Source organism: Pipra filicauda, unplaced genomic scaffold, assembly GCF_003945595.2.
Source record: "Pipra filicauda isolate LSUMZ 115617 unplaced genomic scaffold, ASM394559v2 scaffold485_size447873_pilon, whole genome shotgun sequence".
In the NCBI taxonomy this organism is placed as follows: Eukaryota; Metazoa; Chordata; class Aves; order Passeriformes; family Pipridae; genus Pipra; species Pipra filicauda.
Window position 1 is genome coordinate 78,653 of NW_024104626.1, and position 19,407 is coordinate 98,059.

Here is a 19,407-nt window from a genome sequence, read left to right on the forward strand (position 1 = left end):
AGACTGCTGAGGAGCAGGTGGCTGCAGACAGGACTCCCAGTTTGGGGATGCAGGAGGGTGCCGGAGAAACAAGGCCCTAGCGCGGGGTGCTGCTGCCATCTAGCCATGCCCTGCGCTGCTCAGCCCTCACCCGGCCGACCTTCTTCGGCTATTTTCTGTGCAAGTTTCTACTCCTCTGCATCTTTCTTCTTCTGATCCACCAAGGAGAAGGTATCTTTTAAGGTCTCTTTGTTTAACCTACCCTTTCCAAGACTGCTGCCACAGCTGCTGCAGGGCCAGGGCATGCAGCAGCTCTGAGGTCAGATGCTGGTTGCTCTCCCCTGCTCCCCATAGGTATCTATCCAGCTTGCTTGGTTCCTTCCACTGAGTGAGAATCACCTCTCCTAGGGGAAGACACCTTTCATGCCCTGTTGCTGGCATGGATATTGGATTCAGCAGCTCTCCCACCACCCTGCTCAGCGTCCTAAACCTGAGGCTGGGAATGGGTCTCTGCTTTTGATGCCATTTGCTCCCTGCAACGTCTGTACCTCTCGACTGACCCAGGAGGAGAAGCAAACGGCGATCAGCATATTCAGCTGGGGACACATGAAAACTGCTTTAAGAACATGAGAGGCCACCTTAAAAGGGTCAGGGCTCCTGGGTGAGGAACCTTCTTCACCCCATAGAGAAGGATGAGGTTCTTTCCTGTGCTCCAACAGCCTCACTGTGGCTTTGGTTTAGCATCCATCACCAGTTCTTCCCCCCTACTTTTTCACTTTTTTTGAGGCAGGAGCAGGTCCTCTCCCCTCAGCAGCTCCTCAGAGGCTGCTGCCCAGTTTAGATCCATTTTAGCACTGGCGAACAGGCCCCTCACCAAGCAGAGCCCTACAAGAGGGAAGGCAGCCAAGGAGCTGGTAAGTATTGGCAAAACCCATTGCTGGATTGAGGGGACTGTGCTGCACGGCTCAACCTCACTAATGGCACTGCCAAACCCACTGGGGAGCAGGATGAGGACAAGAGCACTGGGATTGGAAGTGACTTCAGGAGATCTCTAGGCCAAGCTCCTGCTCCAAGCAGGATCAGTTGCAAGATCAGCCCATGGTTGCTCAAGACTTTGACCCGTCAGGTTTCAAAAGCCTCCAGAGATGGAACCCGGCCAACCCCACCAGTCCTGGCTGTCCCCATGAGGCAAGTTTCTCCCTGCACCCTGTCTGACACCCTGGTTCCAGCTTGGGTCCACTGGCGCTTGACATCGGCAGTCCTGCAAAGCTGCTCTACAGAAAATGGCATAAATTGGTTCCATGCACTTACTCCAATAAAAAAACCCTGACAACAGCAAACCTAAATTAACCCCAGGAGCAAGAGAGGAGAATAAAAAACATCACAGAAATAGCTACTGAAAGAGCCAAGACTCAGACTGGGCTCCAAGCAGGAAGCTGGAAGCTGACAGGACATTTGAGGTAACAGTCTTAATAAATAATTTAAAAAACCCTCTTTTTGAAGTTTTCTGTGTATTAAAAACCTCAAACCCTCTGTTTTCCATCTCTGTGAATGGATGGGATGAGAGCTTTATTTGGTTGGAGTTTCTTTGAGCTGTGAAATAGCTTAATTATTACTTTGTACATACTTTTCCCTTGTACTTTCTTATTTGCATTTGTTCTCTCTAATAACATCTCACTTATACTGCGGTCTAACATTGGGAGTGTGGGATTCATCTGAAAGCTTTCCATTTTGCTCCTTTCTTCCACCCTCCCTCGCTCTGAGACAGGGTTTCTTTGATGCTTTTTTTTTGAGCTGAGCTCCATCTTGTGGGCATTCTCTTGTCCTTAGAGGATCTCCTTTGGCCTGGGTCAGAGAAACATCACCCACTTTGCTTGCAATCAAGGATAACCATAGAATCAATCACAGAATATAAAATGGTTTGGGTAGGAAGGGACCTTAAAACTATTTCCAACCCCCCTACCCTGGGCAGAGACACCTTCCACTAGACCAGGCTGTTCAAATTCCCCACTGGAGGATGAAACCCAAATGGCAGAAGCAGATGAGTGCTTCTGCATAGCACTTGCTTCCTGGAGAGTTTGGGAGCCATCCTGGCAGGGTACAGGAGGAATCTCCCTTCCCCGAATCAGCAGTCTCTGGCAAGTTGGATTTTCTTTTGCTTTTCACTTCAGTAAGATGCTTTAATGGTTTAATGTGAGTTTTGACTGCAGGAAAGTGGGAAAATCATTGCTGAGAAATATTTATTGAACTGTTATGGTGAAATGCTGTTGCTTCTGATGAACTATAGTTAGCAGCGACTGGAGTTCTTAGACAGGCTTTTTTTTTTCTTTAATTTATGAACATAATAGATGATTCTATTCTTATCCTCACAGTAAGGGCAGCAGCACCTCTGTTTTCTTACTGAAAACTGCATCCATGTTATCCCATTCAAGCACTGCAATCCTCTTCTTTGCAAGATTGTCAGTATCTTTTCCTTCGCAGCTAGTGAGCTTAGTAGCCAAATATAAAAGGGTGATGCTTAAGCCCACTGAATGTCCAGATCCCGTTCTTCTCACAAGGTAGGGAACAGCCATTTAAGGACAGATGAAATAATACTTGTGATTGCAAAATACTTTGGGAATTCTTTGTACTGAGTTACTGCAGTTACCGTTCCTCAGCTCGGATGCAGTGCTTGCTGAGTTCTCAAGCTACATATTCTGACTCTCCACTTCCCTAGCAATGATAAGGTGTTGATAGACACCCAGCTGGAAGCACTGGTCTGAAAGTGTCTCTGCCTTTCCTTCCTTCCTTGAATTGCTGCACAGCCTGTCTTTGGCTGCTTTCTGGACTGGAACATGGCAGTTGGCTCAGTACCACAAAAGCAGGGTGAACCAATTAGTCCTTTGCAAAGCACTCTGAGAGCATGAATTGAAGAGACTATAACTGGAAGGCATTTCTTTTTTGTGGGAATACTGTGGGTGAGACTGGGACCAGCTCCCTAAAGCGAGAAGAAAAGGAAGGGTTGAATTTAGCATGCCAATACTTTTGTCTTTAGGCACAGACTAACAAATAGAGGCAAATTGTTGCTGCAGTATAAGCACAAAGAAACACATGCAAATAAGGGTCTAATATTTATTGGATTGTACGGATATTTGCAAGACTACATGGACACATGCAAGACTGCAGTGTGCTCCCCTGAGGGAGCTCCCATCCTTTGCCAGTAATACTCATGGCTTCTCCTTACTGAAATGGAGGGAACTCAGGGGCCAGTGTTGTTCGCGCACAATGCACTCACCTTCACGTTAGCCCTTGGACTCACACTGCAAAGGGCAACATCTTGGTGGTCATGCCCCTCTGGATGCTCCTCATCACCCTTCCAAAAGTGGCACCGCTGTGGTTTAACTGCTCTAAACAACTTCTGTACTGAGGACTACAAATCAGCTCAATAGCAATAGCAATAGCTTGCCAAAATGTAAGTCCCAGCCCCGTATATGCTCCCTGTTCTCAATGTACTTTCAGGGTAGTCAAATACAGTGTTTTAACTATTAAAGACAAATTTGAACTGGAGGCATTTGTGACATGGGTACTGAAACTGCCTTCAAACTGTAAAGAAAACCAGGTGACGCATGTCAAAACCAGGGACACTTCTACAAAGCAAGTTATTCTCATTTCTTTTGGTACTGATCAGTGCTTCTTCCAAGAGAAAATGAAAAATAATTATTCCAATGATTGATGATCCTTTACTTTTTGTCAATTAAATAACATTTAAATTCATCAATTAAATAACAATTCATCTAAGCTCCTCTTGCAATACTTGTGGATAATGATTTTTTTATTTTTTTGTGGAAGAGGGTTGGTTTTGCCCTGGAAAGCAAGCTGTCCACTTCAATCTTACTACAAATTGGTGCTGTGTTTAGCTATTTAAATGATAGTACTTTCTGGGGATGAGGTCTATGACAGAAGAGCTCTCTCCAGCCCCAGGCTCGTTCCTGAAGCTCCTGCTCCTGAAGGTGGAGCTGTGGGGTCCTGGCTCAGCGCTGCTCACAGCTCTTTGTTTCTCTGCTGGTGAAAGTGAGGCAGACTTGACTCTTCCAAGGGGAATCCTTCACTGACACTTTTTCTGCAAGGCCTGCGTTGTAGCCCACAAGTTAGCAGCTTAAAAATTAAAATGTGAATGAAATGCTTATTCAACGACACAAGGAAAACCTGCCCCACAGTACACTGCCATCAGCAACTTCTCCCCTCATCCCTTAGTTTCTCTCAATCTGTTTCAGTATTCTTCAATCTCTCCTTAAAACATTCCCACCTTTGATTTTCCATCTGGTGTAATTTCAGAGGATCAGTGTTTCTCAACTTTTTTGGTGTATGAAACTACATTTGCACCAAAGGATGTCAGCTGGATGTATAACCACATGGGGACTCACATAAGGTCTCAGCTTGATCTGTTTTAGAGCTCAAGTTACTTCACTGCTCAGAAAAGAGGAATGTGGTGATGAGAAGCCACCTCAGGCAAATGTCTTGGTATTTGCCTTAGATATCACTCCTTTTTTGAGTGATCCCAAGAAAACCAACACCATCATCAACAGTGCCAGGGAGTGGAGTGAGTTCCAGCCTCAGCAGGAGCAGGAACTCCACAGTCCCTGCAAATGGGCCAGCAAAGCCCCAAGTGAGACAGACAGCAACATACAGAGCAAAGTTAGCATGGAGTGAACTGAAAGGCTATTCTTGGCTCCAGCTTTAATATTTGTTAAGCTAATTATATCAGACAGATGCAGCTGATCTCAATTTTTCTGGCATACAGCTCCTCCCTTCCTCCTTATCAGACAAGCTTGCCCCAAGGAGGAATAATTAAGATATGCAGTTAGAACAACTGGAGCAAAGGCTTTAATAGCCCAAAGGGCCATCAAAGGGAGGTCAAACTAAACCATGAGCTCATTGCTTACTTTTGTTAGATCTTTGCTGTCCTATACGGCGCTTGCTCCAGCTTCCAGTAGGAAACGTATTTCCCTAGTGGGGAGCATAGGGAATTCCCACAGTCACCCTATGACCAATTCCTGTCACTCAGGGTATTTTAAAATCAATTAACAAAGTGGAAATGAACAACTAAGATTCTATGGAAGCCAGGAGCCGGGCAGCTATGTGATGAAGGATATATACTCAGTATCTCAAAGCCCAGAACATCTGCTCAGCATCACCCAATTTGAGAAAGTCGTCTTTCTTAAAAACACACCACCATTACTGCAAATATTAATTATTCCCTCAAGTACTAAAAAGTCTGTTAGCAAAATCCATTGCTTTTTTTCCACACAGAAGATGCTTCAGATTAGCAGTTTTTAAACACTTGTTAGACATGTCTTACGGAGCATAAGCCAAGTCCACAGCACACCTGCCACAGAAGAGAAAGGTAAAGAACTGTGGTCAGCTCAGCCAGCCCCAGCCTTCAAACAGGCATGCAGACAAAGCAACTACATCTCCTTTGGACAACTACAGGTTCTCAAAGAGTACTTTTTGTGCATACCTGTTAGGTGTTTTCCACAGTTAAATGCACTTGGCTTTTCTAGGGCAAGATTTAGATGTGGAATTTTTACAGTATTAGCATTTGGTTACCATTCACTACTTTTGCTTTCATGTTAAGAATCATTAAGTTTCTAGATGAATTTGGACAAGCTAAAGGAAACCCTGATTTGGATGCAGGGACTTTCTTTGAGATTAAAGCTATGGCTCCACTGTGTATGTACTGAAGTTTGCTGTATACATGAGAATAAAGGTGAGTGCCATTTCAACTGCAAGCTTGAAGCTAAGAATAAAGCAAAAAAAAAGTCACTTCAAGAGACTCAGGAATGAGCTACCATCACTTCTGTTTATATCCTACTAGTTCAGCTAGTGGAGCGTACAGTCTCAGCTAAAAGCACAGAGTGGAGGTTAAACATTGTCTTTCACAGTTGCTTGTAAGAAAACAGTCTTATTTCTCATCTTGCTAGAGCCACTGTTTCTATCAGCAATGCCAATCTTTGGACGACCCTTTAAATTTTAACACTTAGTCTACGTTAGCTTAAGCTTTACATATTTACACATTAAGGTTTTCTTCTTTATACATCAGGCATTTGCTATGCCATGCCTGGAGTCCAGGACCTTCTGGCAAATGGATCAGATCCAGCTCTAGGACCAATTAATTTGTCAGGAACATTTTCCAGTTTTAGTGCAACAAGTGGCAGCAGACTAGCATCAGGTTAAACAAGAAGTCAGAATGTTCTACTTCAATAAGCAGACTCACTATGTTTTCATCAACACACCCTGTATTAGCTCCGAACACTTACTACTTAGTGCCATCTACCACATTTAATCCAAAGTCAGAAGGGCAGCATGTATTTTCATAACATTAAATAAGAGCTTCTAATTGTATTGCACGTACCAAAGATGTCAAGTCCCATTTCTTATCTGTTTTATACTAAAGCCCTAGGCAACATGGGTCAGAGAGCTAGTCAGCTACAGAGTTTCAGCTTCTTAAGTTTTCCCATAACATATTTTAGTTCTTGCACACATAACAAGCAGCTTGTCAGTGGCAGTCATGGAGCCTTGTGCTGTATTCTCTCATTAATGACTAGATGTGTTTAAACAGGCATCAGTCCTGGCCACAGCACTTATAGACTAACTTACTAAAACCAGCACTGCATTGAACTTGCAATAGGCAACTGTGTTAAGTCCATGTTCAGTAGTGAAAAACGAATGCAAATCCACATGAATTCACACAGTATTCAATTCATTGACAGTCAACCTTTTTCTAATCATATATGAAAAAAGACACAATTTAGTTTCCCTACCCACTGAGGGTTTCCTTCACTTCTGAGAAAGTTGGGAGGGCAATGGTAGGGGAAATAGCAAATGTGTTACTCATTTATTAAGAAATTCTGTGCTCACAGCATCTGGTCTGCCTTCATACATGGTATAAGAGCCAGCCATGACACATTAATTTTTTACAGATTAACCAAACACAGGACCAGTTATTTCAATATACTTTATTTTAAAACAGGTAGGTCACAAAGCACTAAGCTTAGCCCGTTCTGCCATACACAAGCTACAAATACTTGTTTGACAGTTGAGGGTCAGTCTTTAGTAGCATACATGAAAAGTGAATAAAAATCCATATAAAACAATATTCAAATAGTTTCCATAGGAACACAGATAATTGTGACCCATCTCCTAGTTATTTTTTGTTGCATTTATGCCAAACCTAAACTTTAAAAAAACCACTTAAAAATCCTAGCAAGAATTAAGTTAATGGTCCCCCAAATGCCCTAAATTCAATTACTAACCTTGCAGTTAATTACTAAATATTACCTATACATTAATACTAGCTGAAGCACAAGTTGCTGGATATTCAATTCCGCTTTCCCAGGCACAAGAGAGTGGCAGACTAGCAACATCCTGCTCCTCCACTTCAGCTAGGAACCCTTGCTCCTTGATCTGCTGCATTAGTTGCCTAGAAAGAACAAAAGAAGAGAAAGTCAAAATGTGTTTCATTTTAATCTGCCTAAAATAGTAAGCAAGGTACTTTTTTTTTTTACTGTCAGGGAGTATGAAATCAACTTTTTATTCATCACCTACAATTCAGACATTATTACCATGGGGGGAAAAATAAAAATAATAAAAGCAGAATCCATGCAGGTCACTTGTGGCTGCCTAGCCTTTAGGTTAAATGTCAATACCAAGCTGGTTTCACCACTTCTGTGTAGAATTTAGATCTGAAAAGATGCATCTACAGATGCATCTGCAGCTACATCTGTATACCTCATTCTATGCAATTTTACTGACTTTGTTCTCAATAGTTCAAAATTTCTGTCCTGAAAATCCCTGACAACTTGTCTGTCTCTTATCCCACACCCTCACATTCCTAGGTAACTTGAATCAAGTAGAAGTATGGATGACAGACTAGGAATGTAAACGAGCTGACCAGTGAGAACTTTTCAACTCCTTCCATACTCAGATGGGTTTTGTACTAAAAGACAACATCAGAAGAACCTCAATTGACTGAGTTTTTGGACTTAGCTCATAGATTCATAGAATGGTTTGGGTTGGAAGGGGACCTTGAAGATCTAGTTCCAACTTGCTGCCATGGGCAGGGACACCTTCAATTAGACCAGGTTGCTCAGAGCACCATCCAACCTGGCCTTGAACACCTCCAGGGATGGGGCATCCGCAACTTCCCTGGGCAACCTGCTCCAGTGCCTCACCACCTTCACAGTAAAGAATTTTTTCCTAATATCTAATTTAAACCTACTCTCTTTCAGTTTGAAGCCATTCCCCCTTGTCCTGTCACTACATGCTCCTGTAAATAGCCTTGTCCCATTTTTCCTTTAAGTTCCCTACAGGTACTGGAAGGCCACAATTAGGTCACCCTTAAGCCTTCTCTTTTCCAGGCTGAACAATTCCAATTCTCTCAGTCTTTCCTCACAGGAGAGGTGCTCCATCCCTCTAATGAACTTGGTGACCCTCCTCTGGACTCGTTCCAACAGGTCCATGTCCTTCCTGTGCTGGAGACCCCAGAGCTGGATGCAGCATTCCAGGTGGGGTCTCACCAGAGCAGAGGGACAGAATCCCCTCCCTCGATCTGCTGCCCACACTGCTTTTGATCCAGCCCAGGACACATTTGGCTTTCTAGGCTGCAAGTGCACATTGCAGAGTCATGTCCAGCCTCTCATCCACCAGCGTCCCCAGGTCCTTCTTGACAGGGCTGCTCTCAACCTGTTCAAACCCCAGCCTGGACTGACACTGGGGGTTGTCCCAACCCAGGAGCAGCACCTTGCACTTGGTCTCATTAGACTGCATGAGGTTCTCATGCACCCAGTTCTCGAGCCTGTCTAGGTCCCTCTGGATAGTATCCCAACCTTCAGGTGTGTCAAAAGCACCTCTCAGCTTGGTGTCATCTTACAGTTCTAGTTATTTTAGATATGCATGGCAAAGAGTTGTGCTACTACCTGGCTCTCTTCGTGTACTACGAGCTTTAACTTAAACATATGTAATCATCTTGTCCTTTATCCTTCAGTTTCTAGCCACAAATTTAGTTGTACACCTCTATAACATTAGATTACAGGCCAAAAGACTTTCACCTGGCCTAGAAAGATCTGCACCATAATCTCATTGACGCATCCCCCTCAGTTAAGGGCCAGCTTATATCACAGAATTCTCTTGCCAAAAGAGAAAACACAGGCAGTGACATTGAGCTGAAAGAGGGCTGTGGCCTTGGATGACAGTTATGTCTGCACAGTTAAGCTCAGCATGCCTCAAACCAAGTATTAAATTTTAACAGAAACCTAATGCTACAGAGAAAAAGCTAATTATTCCCCTGCAGAGCAATTTTTAGTTCAATTCTGGAGTCTTATAGGAAATCTAAAAGCTTCATTTGGTCTAAAAAATGCTTCAATTGACAGGAGATTTCACTAAGGGAAAGCAACAATAGTGCTTTCTTTTACTAGCCTTGCTTATAGAGGCAAGGCTAGTAAAAGAATGGAGAAAGCTTCCTCTTATTTTCATGGCAGGAATTCCCCTGAACTTAAGGACTTTCAATGAATTTGGAAGTAACCCAACAGCAGAGCTAATAATGCTTTAGGGTAACACTGCTGCCCAAATGCCCTCTGCTAGTGTAGTAGGCAGATGTCCATACAGAGGTAAGGGCTTCCTCTTACAGGAAACCCCGCTTTTATAGAAAGTGCAATCCATTAACTTGTCTTGCACAGAGGAGCACCCAGGTTACTTTAAGCTACTGTTTAAGGTGCAGTTGCACAGTATCCCTGCACTTAAGAGGTGTTCCTGCTTTCTTTGGTTACCTGTTTAGTAACTTCCTGTGGAGATCTAGCACTCTGCACTGAGCAATGAGCCAGAGCTCAACCTAAACCAAGGAATAGCTCTCAAATAAACAGACAGATCATACTGTGAAGCAGCACTGTTAAGTGTCCTGTAGTCAGGATTTAGCAAGCTACCAACTTATCAAGACAATATATTATTAGAACTGTGATTGACTGGTCACAGAAGCTAACTGTAAAGAATTCATAATGATTCTGTATGTTGTCCCAAAGTGAAAACACTAGATAGAAGCCCAAATTAATGAAAACTTTTAACATTACCCCTTTAAAAGCACCTCTCCTGGAAGGGTGTACATCAGAGAAAAGAGTAAATTAACAGCGTCAGCATCATTCTAAGCACACAGCAAAAACCTTCAAAGGCACTGCCTTCTTCCACACCAGCAGGTTTTGGCACCAGAGAGCTATGGCACCAAAACTGTGGCTCTGCTTGTTGATGGGTAGCCAGCTGACATGGACTACTCACTACAGTCATCAGTATCAAAAGCACTGATGGATCAAGATACTTAAGTTACTAACCATGCAGGTCTTGACATCACATAGTGTATTGTTGGTCTCTGGAATCCATTGAAAGTAGAAGCTGCTGCAACAGTATAGGCACCCATGTTTTCAAACAGGATCCAGTCACCAACTTGCAACTCTGGCATATTGAAACGCTCAACAATACGATCTAAGCCATCACAGGTTGGTCCCCATATGCTGCAGGAGTAGCAGCTGTCATCTGGCTTAGGCCGCTGAAGGAAAAGTGAAGTATAATTATTTGACTATCAAAACAGAGCTCCCAGAAGTAGTATCATGATTAGTATAATATTCCATCATGTAGAGAGGAGGAGGAAGAGCTGTCTGCAAATCCTTCTTCACCCTCAGCTTTGAATTAATGCTACTGCATGCTTCTTAAGTTAAATACCAAACTCTGGCAACATGAAGGGAGCAGTGAACTGAGAAGTGACTGCTGTGACAAGGATTCTCCTACATCCATGATACACAGTTAGTATGTGGTACTTCTGAATAGGCATACCTTTTGCAGAACTGGTTTAACATGTGCATGATCATACAAGATGCAGTTGAATGAACCATAGACTCCATCATTCACATAGTACATAAGAGTTTTGTCATTTGCATCATCTTCATCTGAAAGAAGTTGAGACACCATTAGGAGAATGCTTGGGCAGAAACACATAGTCGGCTAGAACTAAGACTAGGTCTAGATTTACATACCATCAGAACCTGTTTGCTCCTTTAATACAATTTTCTTTGCAATGATGTTGACTGCCAGCGTGAATGCTGATGCAACATAGTATCTTCCTGGTTCTGCAATAATATTTATTCCAGAATCTGAAGGGAAGTATTTATCCAGTGCTGGGTTGATTACACTTGTTATCTAGGGAAGAATTAGATGCCAGTATTAGAATTTCAGCAGTTACTCAGCTACTATTTTAGAAGCTTGAAATGAAGTCAGACTCTTAGGTACACGATGACGTACTGGTCAAACATGTAGCATCTATTAACACCTGTTATAATCTCTAGTGATTACTTTTGCTTTATTTTCCCATTCAAAGTCTTGTTTGTGATTAAATTTACACAAAGCAACAAAAGCAAACATCAATTGCAGCTTAATATTTAAGTGACAAAACAACTCATGTTTGAGTCTAAAGAAAATCACCATTCCTAGACTCATTAAACCAACATTAATGCCCTGCAAGTTCCCACTCTTCAAAATTTGATTTCTAGTCCCCTTGTAGTTCTCCTAGTTATGCAATATTCCCCATCTTACTGCATCCTAAAGAAGTCATCTCACAGGATTTGAAATTCAGTTGCCTTCATCAACAGTTATTTCCAAGTTCTGAAGTTACCTTTAAGCTGCCTCCAATGGCAGCATGGCTGTATATTGCCATGGAGCCCAAAGACAACATCATTTGCACTTAATGGCAATACTGCACTATGAGAAGCCAGTCTTCGTTAGGAAGTATCACGAGTGCAACAATGTTAGCCCACAGTATTAGCAGAAAACTCATTTTGTATAACTTACTGTCTCCTTGTGTTAATATGTAACAATATTTAACACTGCCTTAGGTTAGAGGGGGAGATGCTGTGACAACACTGCTTTAAAGTGGAAGTCCTATAAATATCCAGGCCCCTTGTTCTTCTGAAAGCAGAACTATTTTTGTATGAAAGCAGACTGGAGAACACTGGAGATCAATTTAAAAATTATCCAAAAGCTAGTTCTAAATCAAATCAGACACTGATCTAATTTGCTGCAACCCATAAGGGCAGTGTGGGTTCAGGACTACCTTTTCACCCTATTTGGGAGCAGTGCCAATCCAGACAGTTTGAAGTACAGTATCAACTTGAAGAAGTTTATGCCAGTAAGAATTAAGCCTGCAATTAAACCCTGCTTTCCAAGTTCGAGATCTCTGCATGTTTATGCAGTCATTTAGCTAAGTATCTAATGAGTTCATCTAATTTTTAGTTTTCAGATTAATTCGTCTTTTCCTCTAAATTACATTTCTGACCAAGCAGACACATTCTTGCAAATGTGTCTGCATACAAACAGAAAAAGCAAGATTTTGTTTAATCCAGAACAACATTCAAAAAGACTCCACAACCTGAGAATTTTTTTAGAAATGCTATACCTCTTCAAATTTAAGCTTGACATCTTCAGAGCCAGGGAAGCCACCACCAATATCAAGCAGATACATATTGAAGCCAAGTTCAGCCTAAAATGAGATTATTGGCAACATGGTCAAGAAATCAGTTGTTAATTTATCATTTTAGCTTAAAAGGTAATGCGAAGTCATTTCATTAATATTTGGAACAGAGATAACTCATCATATTCAAGTAATAGTCACTTCAGTAAGAGCTGCCAATTTTAGTGCATCTGTAGATGAGTTTTGCCAAATTGGTCAAAGTAAGCCATCAAGCCCTCAAAAATTCCAACATGAAATCAGTGACTTAGCCAGCTTTTTTAACCCTGTAACACATTCACACTTGATTAACTTTTGCCACAACAGCTGACCAGTAGTTCCAGAGAAAGTAGAATTAGACTTACTCCCATATCAAACACACAGCGGGCATCAGAAATGGCTTGAACAAAGGTCTCTGGGTCTGTACATCCACTTCCAACATGGAAACTGTGAAAAGATACAAAATATCAGTTGCTACTTGGCAAATTAGTCAAGCAGTCTTGTATAAACTCATGTCACCACATGCAAAGGCATCTCTGTCTATTTAAAGAAGACTATTTAAAGAAAACCTATTTAATATGACTATTTTGACATTATCAACTCACCTAACTCCAACAATAGCAAGCTCAAGTTCTTTTGCACGTTCCAGAAGAAGCCTGCTAGTCTTCAGTGTAGCTCCAAATTTAACGCTCAGACGACAAACTGCTTTGGAGTCATCAGTTGTAATGCGCAACACTAACCTAGAAATAGGAAAAAATGAGGAGTTAAGTTTCAGTAGAACAGACATCATTATCAGGCAGCTATGACCTCAGCCTGAGACTGAGCTTAAAGATACAAGCTTCCCTGCCTATCTCTTCCTAATGTGCCACTAAGCTATACAGGATTAGATATCACTGGTTAGAAGTATGCTTATTTTCTCATAATTTTGCAGCCTATCTTATCTAACAAAGAACAAGTTTCAGGTAACAGCAGATGTTCCTGTAACTTGGGAACCCAAGGAAGAATTATAGAACAATTAGCGTGACTTACTTGGCTTTTGGATGGGCCCTTGCAACTTTCATTAGTTCTACTTCACTATCAAATGTCATCATCTGTACACCACTGCTGGCAGCATGTTTGATTTGAGATACTTGTTTGCAGGGATTTGCATATATTATTCTCTCAGATGGTACACCAATGCTCTGTACCAGCTGTATTTCCGTCTGAAGAAAGAAGAGATTATACTTGTAAAACATATTTCTAGATGGATGATTAAAGTAATCAGAAAAATAAAAGCGGCATCATCTGGTTATGCTTAATCTTATATAAGCACATCTTGTAAAGCTGAACATATACGAACATCACAGATCAGAACATAGTCAAGATCTTACCTTACTGGCGCAATCAAATCCTGCACCAAGCACAGCAAGTGTCTTCACAACAGCTTTGCTGTCGTTACATTTTACGGCATAGAAGGGGGTTACCCGAGGAAGGGCCTTATGCCACCGCATGTGCTTCTTCACAATATCCCCGAGGTCAGCAACATAAAAGGCATCTTTATCATCCTAGAGCAAACACACATCTCAATGTTACAAACAACAGATAACAGGACAAGCCTAGAGGTCAGCATTTGAGAAGGCTGCCTTGCAGATCATTTGCAAAGACAATTTGTTCCATTAGTTTATAAGTTTGTAGCATCATGAAATGTAGTGGTTTTCCCATCATACTTACAGAAGATGACACTTCATTTATCTTTTGATCAAGGATGTCCTTGGCAGTAAAGCCTTCATCAAGGAAGGTCAACTCAAATTCTTCTTTGGTGAAGTTACTCATGATTTCCAAGATTTCAGATTTACGTGAAAGGATTTAAGTATGACCTGTTGAGAAAAAAACCACCCAACATTAGTTACTTCATTTAAATTCATGTGGTTTACATTCACTACTTCACTTGGATTCATATAGTCGTTATATGACCACTACATTGTGCTCCTATCATTACAATTATACAATTCCTACAGTTATCACTAATAGCTGCATAGATTGGAAACTTGCATAGTTGACAGAACAGATGTAATCAGAACCAAGGAGGCATGCCAAAATACTCTTTCTAGCTGGAAGGCAAGTTCTTCTCTGTTCAGCAACTGTTTGATGTACTCAACACATTCAAAGAAAAAAGCAATCAAACAAATACTGTCAGATATTATTAGTCTAGCTCCCTGGAAGCTTCTGTCTTTTTCTTCACCCCCACATCAATACTATGGCTAGTGTCTATGTACCACTTTTTTTGAACAACTCTTAGCACTATTTTAGCTTGCCAGTTTTGGGAGAAAGAGTTTACTTGTTTCTACACAGAGAATCCCAGAACGTTACTGACTTCTGAGTAGTAACAACTCTCATTAGGTCCAAGCCAGGTAAATATTTGGATTCTCACTACAGTTCAGACTATGCATAAAGCAGACATGAGATATGGGTTTTCCCTGAAGTTACTCTGTTGGTGGTTAGAGCTTCCCTGTTCTACTCATGACCTCCAAGCTCCATGAAAATCTCAGCTGTCAAGAGTGGCAGATACACACTAGGAGACTGGTTCCTAACTCTGACCTGCAGACAAAGTCTTAACAGTGATCCCAATTAGCACTTTAGAACAGGATTTTACAGCAGTCCATTACAAACCTTCATTGCTAACAGAAATCTACCTCCCAAGCAGAAAGTCCCTTGAGAACCAGAACTAAAGAGCAAAAGCACATTCCTCTGCCATCCACGACCTATGAAGTAAGTCCGTGGCAAAGTGTATGTGCCATTCTTTTACTGGGTAGCCCAAATAGAGAATGACAGCCTACTCCAGTAAGCCCTTAAGCAGCGTGTGCTACCTTTTAAAGATCTCGGCATTGCAAGTGACTCATAGGGAAGATATGGTTTCATGTAACGGGATCCAATCCTCTTCCTTGCCTCAGCATTTTTTACACTCAAACCAGTTATACAGATTTTGACTGAAAATTATGCAAACTCTGAACTATTCACTAATCTTTAGTTACATCACTATTCACTCTATTTGCAAAAAGTCTGGCTATAAATCAATTGAAAAATAACATTTTATAGCTGTTACAGACTAACAAGGTTCTAAGACCTACAGAATCATTCACTCCATACACTGTGTATAAGAAAATTCATTGAATTTTATTTAGTGATAACTTTGAAAGATGAGCAATCATTTCAACCTTCAGAAACATATGGCACCTGAACTGCCAGTGTCAAGAATTCCTTTGCATCTTTTGATCATTTCTCACTTAGAGATAAATCAAATTTAAGATTCAAGTTAGATTAAGCTTTGACTCTAATAAATCCAACAATCCATTGAGCCTCATTCCCCCCTGCTCTCATTCACGTGCAGTGATAATTCTCCCACAAGCTGGATTAAAGTCTTCTCTTAAAAGCCTCTCTGGGACCCTAAGAAACAGCAAATTAAACACTTCTCAGGAAGGTGCTTGTTATTAAGGAGAAGATACATCATATAGGACTTGCAGCTTCGCAGAAAGGAGTTCAGGGACTTCTAGTTGTGGTTAAGAGAAGTGAACACCATCAGGATGAATTTAGTTTAATTTCCCCTCTGCAAAGAACCGTATGAACAGCACTTTTCCTATTAACATCTAAAAGGGAAATTACTTTTACTGGTCACAGCAGATTTTGTTAAGAAGTTCTTGCAAGCTTTCCATCTCCACCTCATCGCACAATTTTAACTACAGTGTAATTACACAGAATATAGGCAGAACATGATCACGTAGGTGCAAATTGTAGCCTCCCAAAGTACATTTCTATTTGGACTGCGTGCAAAGTGTCTGCAGCTCCCCAGAAGAAAGGCAATTTGTGCTCATTTAGAATTTGTTCTCCAGAACGTTCCCTTATTCAGCAGCTGTATTTAGACAGAGCTGAGCCATGCGTGCAGGCTCTGTACTCAAATAGCCAAGCTGCGTCTAGAAAAGGTGCCCGAAGTGCTCCCGACCCTGCAGACCGCTGCAGGCACGGAAGGGGCTCACTGACGGTCCTTCTCCCTACGCAGCCATATGGTCCCTGCGCGGAGCCGGCACCCGTCCGGGCTGGGGCTGCCCCAGCCTGACACTGCGGTTTCTCTGCCCCGGGGGGCACCTTCATCACAGCCCACCCACCTCACGCCGCGGTTGGGCCCCTACCCGAGACCCCGGGGGGATCAGCTCACTGACGGTCCTTCTCCCTGCGCAGCCATATGGTCCCTGCGCGGAGCCGGCACTCTCCCGCCCCAGGCTGGGTCCCGCCGAGTGTGCGGGGGGGGCAGCGCCCCGGCGCCGCCCGGGCCAAGGGCGAGCCCGGGCGCCCCAAGCCCTGTTCCTGCCACGCACCTGCCTCTCCCCACCCCGGAAACAGCCCGGCGGCCACGGTGGGGCCGTCCCTTTCTCCGCTCTGGGGACGCGCCGCCAACACTCTCCAGGCGAGCGGGCGAGCTCGCCTGGCCCGTTCGCAGCCGCCCGGAGCCTCCCGGCGGCCCTGGGGATTCCCCGTGCCCGGCGGCAGCGCCGGCGCCCGGCCCGGGCCGCGCCGCTTTGGCAGCGACCCCGCAGACACGTGGCTCTGCGCCGGCCGCTTCCTCCACTCGCTCCGCTCCCGGCACAGCCCCGCACATCCCGGCGCCCACTTCGCTCCCGGCACAGCCCCGCACATCCCGGCGCCCACTTCGCTCCCGGCACAGCCCCGCACATCTGGCCGCCCGCCTCACCTCGGGCAGCGCTGGCAGAGCTGCTGTCAAGCCTCGGCGGTGGCAGATCCCCTCGCTCCGAGCCGCCTCCTGCTCCTCCTGCGAGCCGGGCGCGGTGCGCGGAGCCGGGCGGGAGCGCCGGGCCGGCTGAGGAGGAGCGGGGCCGGCAGGGGCAAGCGGGGCGCCGCGGCTGACAAAGCTTCGCCACGGCCGCCGCGCTCTTATTTATAGCGCAGCGGCGTCGCTGTGGCAACGCACCAGCTCAAACCAGCCGCGATCGGCTGGGACCGGGCGCGCTCCCACCGCCGCTATTGTGACGTGTGGCCGAACATGCGCAGGGCGCCGCCCGCCCCGCCCGGGCCCTGCTGTGGCGTGAGGGTGTCGGGGCTCTGCGGTGCCCCCCCCCGGCCCGGCCCCCGCGTCCCATGTCCCCGTGAGCCCGCCCAGTGTGGGATCCACCTGCGGAGTGATGTGCGCGACCCCCCCAGCCCTGCCCGCCGCCAGCAGGTGCACGGCTGGCGCCGCCCCCGCCCCCGGCTCGGTACCGCTGCCTTAGCGTGAAAAAGCGGCCGCAAGCGATGTTTTTAGCAGATGCTGGAGGAAGGCACCGCTGAATCAGGGGACCCCGAGTGTCACACCCGGAGTGTCGGGGGGGGTGGCACTCTGGAAGCGTTTGCCTCCCTCAGAGCCATCATGTTTGTGCGGCTCTCGCAGCCCCTGTCGGCGCTGGCTGCTGCCCGCAGCGGTGCTGCCCCTGCCTCCATCCCCGTACAACGAGGTTGTTATCCAAAACACTTCCCTTAACACTGACCAATTCTTTTTTTTCACCTCTGCTTTTGCTCTGACACCGAGAGCTGTTTCCATTGTAAAGTTACTTTGTATTGCTGGCTTGTTTTTAAAATGCGCTTTGGTGGAAGTTGTAAACAAGTGTTAAGTTCCATGATCCTTTTAACCCGTTTCTGGTTTAGCCCTGGAATGATCGCGCTGTCTGCCCTTGCTGGGACAGGCACTTTCGACCACTCTTCCCCTCTCTTTAAGAAGTTCGAGCTTTATCCCACGGTGGGAGCAACCCCCTGTGGACTGAGTCCCTGCCCTGTCGTGGGAGCTCTGAAGGATGGGGCTGCCCTTGCCATGCTGAAAAGGGGGTTTTTACACCCTGCCGTCCCTAGGGCATTTATAAGTGAGGCAGGGAACCTTTCTGCAACCCACACTGCAGGACAGAGCTCAGGGTGCTCCTGCTCCCTATCTCCAAGTCACCGGTGGCTATTTAAATGGCAGAGACATCTAGCCAGCCCTTGCCCTTCTGCAGAGCTGGTGGGTGAGCACTGTGACGTGGGGAAAACCCTCAGTCCTGCATAAGGAAAAGCAATGGGAAATGCTGGCTGCCATGGAGTGCGAGATGCTCTCGTGAAAGTACCAAAAAGGCTGTGCTCACCAGCCTCAGAGGTCCTATCCTCCCACCTCTCCCCCGGAGCTCAGCTGGAAAACCCCCTGTATTTCAGGCAGAAGCAGATCAATGGGATGTCCTTGTCCACCCCACACACTTCAGATGCTGGAGCTGGATTGGGGGAAGGGGGGTGTGGCAGGGGCCTATACAAGAATCCGTTGGAGAATTAAAATAAAGGAAAACACCAAGATCAAGCAGATAATAAACAAAAGGCAAGTGGGGACACAGTCAAAAGAATTGCCAGGGGACAGAGCTGCTGGTTGTGGTTAAACTTAATGGAAGACAGAACAAAACCTCCTAAAATATTTTTTAAAAGCATATATTTGGTGTGTATGTGGCCACACATCCACACATGAATTAGAGAAAGTTTTTTAAATAGCAAGCAGGCACTAGGGAAAACTGTCTCAGTGTGCAGCACCCACATCAGCTGGTCCTCAGGACACTACCTGCTCTCAACAGCTATTGCTGTCACTGCACAAGCATTGTCTGTGCTGAAGTAAGTCGTCAAAAACCCAGACCAATTTCACACCACCTCCCCTGCCAGTTAACAGGGCAAATAATGGGGCTCACAAACCCCTAGATTTGGCTCCATGGGCAGCAGATGTAATTTAGGTGTTGGAAAATCAGCCCAAAAGGGAAGTGAAGGGTTGTGCCACCACTGCAGGAGCCAGATGCTCACTGAGCTGGCAGAAAAGCAAGGGCTGTGGTCCATATAGGGATGATGGCCATCACCTGGTCCCAGCACTCCACCACTTCCCT

The 19,407-nt window shown here is 44.7% G+C and overlaps 2 protein-coding genes across 2 annotated transcripts; both read right to left on the bottom strand.

Moving 5' to 3' along the window:
- Positions 1–6,959: 6,959 nt before the first annotated feature.
- Positions 6,960–17,391, bottom strand: ODC1 (ornithine decarboxylase 1). Its single transcript, XM_027713388.2, has 11 exons — positions 17,223–17,391; positions 14,210–14,355; positions 13,870–14,043; positions 13,529–13,701; positions 13,105–13,239; positions 12,865–12,946; positions 12,449–12,532; positions 11,034–11,196; positions 10,834–10,946; positions 10,335–10,549; positions 6,960–7,438 (listed from the first exon to the last, which is right to left on the bottom strand). Exons 2-11 carry the CDS (start codon positions 14,309–14,311, stop codon positions 7,297–7,299), a joined length of 1,383 nt encoding a protein of 460 aa, XP_027569189.1. The 5' UTR covers positions 14,312–14,355; positions 17,223–17,391; the 3' UTR covers positions 6,960–7,296.
- LOC120324296 (transcription initiation factor TFIID subunit 4-like) lies at positions 15,634–17,216 on the bottom strand. The gene is made up of 2 exons (XM_039386453.1): positions 16,849–17,216; positions 15,634–15,922 (listed from the first exon to the last, which is right to left on the bottom strand). Exons 1-2 carry the CDS (start codon positions 17,127–17,129, stop codon positions 15,853–15,855), a joined length of 351 nt encoding a protein of 116 aa, XP_039242387.1. The 5' UTR covers positions 17,130–17,216; the 3' UTR covers positions 15,634–15,852.
- Positions 17,392–19,407: the final 2,016 nt, after the last annotated feature.